General features: G+C 41.9%; 1 protein-coding gene across 1 annotated transcript; it reads right to left on the bottom strand.

Annotated features, from left to right (window-relative positions):
- Nucleotides 1-481: 481 nt before the first annotated feature.
- dlx2a (distal-less homeobox 2a) lies at nt 482-4,513 on the bottom strand. Its single transcript, XM_017424419.3, has 3 exons — nt 3,653-4,513; nt 3,056-3,240; nt 482-2,924 (listed from the first exon to the last, which is right to left on the bottom strand). The coding sequence occupies exons 1-3, from the start codon at nt 3,969-3,971 to the stop codon at nt 2,598-2,600; spliced, it is 831 nt and encodes a 276-aa protein (XP_017279908.1). The 5' UTR covers nt 3,972-4,513; the 3' UTR covers nt 482-2,597.
- Between the last annotated feature and the right edge of the window lie 614 nt (nt 4,514-5,127).

The raw sequence follows: 5,127 nt of genomic DNA, 5'->3' as shown, positions 1-5,127 counted from the left end.
GTGACCAGCCTGCCTGTGTAAAACGATTTGCAGCAAGTTTCAGCCGGGAAATATTTAAAAAGTAGGGTTTTTTCTCCTGTCTGCTTCTATTTAGGTTGTTTTAAAGACTGATCTGCGGCGTTTAGTCAACGAGTCGGAGCGTAAATAGGAAAAGAATAGATCGAAATGGCCGGTCTTCATTCCAAGCAGCTCCTCTGGGGATGTAGCCGCTGTTGATCTGTTTTCAGTCACTTTGGCTATTTTTGGGAGTAAAAAGAATAATGCACCTGGTAGATGGCACCCGGTTGCAAATTTTGCTTGCAAATTTTTAATCCAAGGACACATTAACCACTGATACGAAGTTAAGATTTGTACTTTTAGTTTGAATTTTTTGGCGACATTGCAAACCTTTAACTGACTTAATTCAAGATGCAATATAATGGACATGAATGCAACACAGGCTGGCTGCATGCCTGAAGGGCCTGTGTGATACTGTCAGCCTCATGGGGGGTTTATCTGTGTGTGTGTGTGTGTGTGTGTTCATCATGCAGATATGGCAGCCTCTGACATGCTACAGTCCTAATTATGTACAAGGAAACAATCCCACTTTATGGGCTGTGGTCGTTTAAAGGGAAGCATGTGGGGATGGCAGTGGATGTTAATTCCCACTAAGTGATAGGCTCCAACTGAATAATGTGCGCCCCACTGCTGGAGTCATAATAGGCCAGTCTAAATAAACCGGAATAAAATATGTTTACATTACAATTTATAGTAGCCTTTTAAAATTTCATTGCCTATCTGGACTTTAAAGGTAATAAATGTTTCCAGGCTAGCTGCGTGTCTCTGTTTACCACAGGCCTTTTTGATTTTTAGTAAATATATAATGTGGGTCAACCTGCTCGTCTGCGGAGATCAGAGGCGGAGGTGTTTGTATGATGGTCCAGTTAGCTCCAGGCTGTCTAGGATCTTGTTCCCGTCTCCTTTTCTCCTCATCCCCGCCTCTAGTTAGGCTGAGTTCATAAAAAAAGCAGAAACGTCTGGACGACGCGGTTCTCTATCTCCACGGAGCTTGTTACGCTCCTCATCTCCGATTCCCGGGCCTCCTGCTCCGCGGCGCGACTTCCGGCTCGGCTGAACGGCGGCGAACGGAAGCCGGAACCGACTGGCTCCCGGTTTTTACGCACCGGGGAATTAACAGGACGCCTGATTGCAAGTCTCGCGCAGCTCATTTAATGTCAAAATAAATTCTGCAGCACCTTTTTGCTTTCAAAATAGCGCTTGTTGCGCGTACCTTACACGTTGACTTAAATCCAAACCCTCCTAGCTCGGTCTAACACGGTTGCCTAGCAACATACACAGCTAACCGGTTAGCAAATTTCCTACGCTACTAATTATGTTAGCAGCCACAGATGCGCTTTCAGCCGTCTAATAAACGATTTTTAGCCATTTTAAAAACAGATAAATGCAGTTAATTAGTGTTAAATAAATACAATTTAGTAGTGTGTAAAAACCCCAAATGTTTTTTTTATTTTACATAAAATAATGAGTGACCTTTTATTAAATAGCTAGTAGCTAAGTTTCAGTTAGCCTGTTAGGCTATCAACTTGTTCGCTAACGAAACAGACTATTTTTTTCTGACGAGGTAAACTACATTTTTTACATATATATCTGAATGGTTTTGCAATTTTCAAAAAATAAAATAAAAAAAAATAAAAATCCATTTTGCTCTTGTTAAACAAAGTACTCTACACATATAAATAAATATATAATAAATAAATAAAGCATTCGTTGAATAACATAGAGCTCGCATAATTATAATTCGCACACTTGACAAATAGGCAATATTTTCCAGGAATTCTGAAAATATTAATAATAAAACAACGAAACCACATTCACAGAAAACATTTTATTTAAATAAAGTCTGGCCATATATGGAACACTGCTAAAATAAATAAGACGAAAATACAATAAAATGGAATACACAAGTAAATCAGAGGGCAGGACAATCAGTAGCTTGTACGGTGGATAATGGATTTGCACCAACAGCCTAAAAATAAAATAAAATAAAAAAATCAGAGCAACATGGGCTATCAAAAAGCTGTAGTAAAATATTTACAACGTGGATCCAGACACTTACCCTTTCAATATATTCAAATCAGCTATATGAGGAATGAATTAGATAAGTTGTATTTTTTTTTCTTTCACACAACAAAATGAGGTCATGTTGAAAAAGGCACGATACAGTTAACTTGTGCTACATCTGGTTATCCTGAAGTCAATGTTTCGTTTTGCAGGAATGGCAAAAAAGTGACGTCCGCGTAAAAACGGGCTTATATGCGCCCAGGCTGTGATTGCTTTGGGTAATAGTGGTTCACTCGTCCCTCACATAAACAAAATAAATAAATACAAAAATAACTGTAGAAATCTGCGTCTGTCTCTTGCCAGCGTGAAAACCAGCAAGTCCCACGAACCTGTTTCGCTCCATCAAATTTCTCCTAGAATTTTGCGCGCAAAGGCGCACGCAGTTAGGTCTGTCAAATGAAGGTTTACGCTTTTATTTTTAATTTGTTTGTTTCAACAGCATTGTCCAATTTAGACCCATTGTTTCGTTTCCCCTCTCAGAATATCGTCCCAGCGCTTATGGCCGAGTTGTGGTGGTGCTGGACCAGAGGGGGCTGCAGATGCGTCGTAGAGTTCGTGCTCGAGTACCAGGAGTAGTTCGCCAGGAACGACGAAGGCGCAGTCGTGTTGGGAGGGCTGACGCTCTGAGGTAAACTCGAGCTGACAGTGTTCATTCTTTGAGTCTGTGGAAAGTCCCAGGCAGTGCTTGGCGGAGACGTGCACGGAGGAGAGTCGCTGGAAGTAACGTGCTGCTCTGGGGGGATTTCGCCACTTTTCCACAGCTTTTTGAACTTGGAACGGCGGTTTTGGAACCAGATCTTGACCTAAACCAAACACAGATAGAAAACTGATAACTGATTTCTTTTTTTCCGTCTTAAAAAAAAATAAAAATAAAAAATTCCATGTGTCAGTTTATGCCAGAAAGTTGATATTTGACAGCAGGAGATGTACCCACCTGTGTTTGCGTAAGGCCCAGCGAGGCTGCCAGTTCGGCCCGTTCGGGCAGAGCCAAATACTGCGTCTTTTGAAACCTCCGCTGAAGTGCAGCCAATTGGAAGCTGGAATAAATGGTTCGAGGTTTCCTGACCTTCTTTGGTTTTCCATTAACCATCCGGATTTCTGGCTCGCTCTCTTCTTTCTCTGAGGGAACAGTCAAATGCAATTAATGTTAAACTTTTCGCAGATTTTTCTTCCACCGGTGCAGAACTTTTACGCATATGTGCGTAAAGTTGGTGTTGTGCAGGTTATAATTAAACCCACTTGATTTGATCATAATAACACTTTGGTAATTAGAAGCAAAGTCAGTATTTTATATTTGTGTTAAACAATAAAATAAAATAAATCAAAGAAATCAAAGAAACTATTGCTTATTGTCTATTGCTTTGGGCATTTACGCACAAGGGCATGCACTTACTAAACTTAATCACTGATCAGATAACAATTGTCTTGCCAAATATTGTAAAATTACGAATGAAGTCATTAATTTGACACCACGAGTTTTTGCACAAACAAAAGCGCAAAAAAACGTTCCCGGTGTGGTGTAAAACCTTACCTGTGTCGGCTGGAGCCGGAGAAGAGTTGGACCCATAGGAGCTGTATGCACCATAAGAAGAGTTGAAGCCCAGCTCGTAGGACTTGGTGTTGTATGGCACAGAGCTCGTCGCGCTGCCGTGGTACTGGTACGAGCCGAGCTGGCCGAACGGAGAGCCGGCGCAGTGCCCGGGCTGCTGGCTGTTGTAGAAGCTGCTGTCCGTCGCCGTGGACACGGGCAGGGTCGGGGATTCCTGCGACTTGTGCAAGCTGTGGTAACTGTTTGAGGTAATCTGGTTCGAATGCATATCAGTGTTTAAGTTCTCAAAGACCCCGGTCATCTCGGAGCGGAGCAGCCTGGCAACCCGTGCGCGCAAAAATCACCGAAGAGACGCGACTCGAATCTGTCGAACCTTTTAGCAAATCAGAACGCATCCCCCGCGGGATAAAAAAAAACCCGAGGTAAAATGAGCGGAAGGTGTGTCCCCCTTCGCAGTGGCCTGTGATTATCTTCCACGGTCGGCGGTGGGAGCGCATTTATGTGAGAGTGAGAGCTGGGAGAGCTGCTGTGTCTCAGGCAACCAATGGGTAAGGGCTGCATGACTGACTACTCCCCACGCCGCCCTCTATTATTTGTTCAGCTCTGTCTTTTCCGGCTGTCTGCCGGCAGTTTGTAATCAAAAACAAAGTAAAAAAAGAGAAAATTTTGATTACATCAAAATCAAACCGATCCGGGTCATAATATCAGCGACCAGACATATAAAACAATATAAATGACTTCAAAATCTTAACCATGCTGCAGCAGATATGTTTTAGGATTACCCTTTGCAGATTTATATAAGTACCAGCCTATATGTCTTTTTGTTGTGACACTTTTTAAATTTTGAAAACAAACAACAATAATAATAATAATAAAAAAAAAAAAACTATAATTTTAGCCAGAAAGAATCTCACAGAAACAGGTGAACAAGGGAGGATTTGGCCAAACGGGATCTAAAGCTGCTGATACGAAGTCAAACTCTGTATTTGATGCTGAAGGAGTAGGGTTTTGTGATCCGAGAACAAAGCCACAGCGCCCCCATGTGCTGAAAAATAAAAGCCCAAACTTTACCTTTTGTGCGCTTTTGGCACACTTACAGATCAAAACGGCTTCTGATGACTTAAGAGACCCTCTGGCTGAATGAAAAAGGTTCAAGTTGACCATAACTGCACAGTGTTTTTGCTGTTTCACGGCGGGGTGCTTGACTCTTCTGGAACAAGTTCACGTGTTGTCCAGAGATGCATGCATATTCGCCACAAGATAGCAGCATAATTCCTTTCATAACCGGCTCTGATAACAACTTCACTGAAGTATCCGTGGGCTTCTACTCAAATCCAGACAACATCAGAGATTACAGACTGACCTTTTGTTTCCTCCAAGTTTTGATTTATTGATTTATGAATCTCATTTGATCTAATTTCTTAATTTAATTGGCTCTGATGGGAAATTCAGCCAAA

This window comes from Kryptolebias marmoratus, linkage group LG6, assembly GCF_001649575.2.
Source record: "Kryptolebias marmoratus isolate JLee-2015 linkage group LG6, ASM164957v2, whole genome shotgun sequence".
Lineage (NCBI taxonomy): Eukaryota > Metazoa > Chordata > Actinopteri > Cyprinodontiformes > Rivulidae > Kryptolebias > Kryptolebias marmoratus.
This window is presented reverse-complemented; position numbering and strand designations above follow the sequence as displayed.

Coding starts and splice junctions, on each gene's coding strand:
- dlx2a (XM_017424419.3), bottom strand. CDS start 3,971: ATGACCGGGGTCTTTGAGAACTTAAACACTGATATGCATTCGAACCAG. Junction 3,241..3,652: donor TCCGGCTCCAGCCGACACAG/GTAAGGTTTTAC, acceptor CTGTTCCCTCAG/AGAAAGAAGAGAGCGAGCCA. Junction 2,925..3,055: donor TGGGCCTTACGCAAACACAG/GTGGGTACATCT, acceptor TGTTTGGTTTAG/GTCAAGATCTGGTTCCAAAA.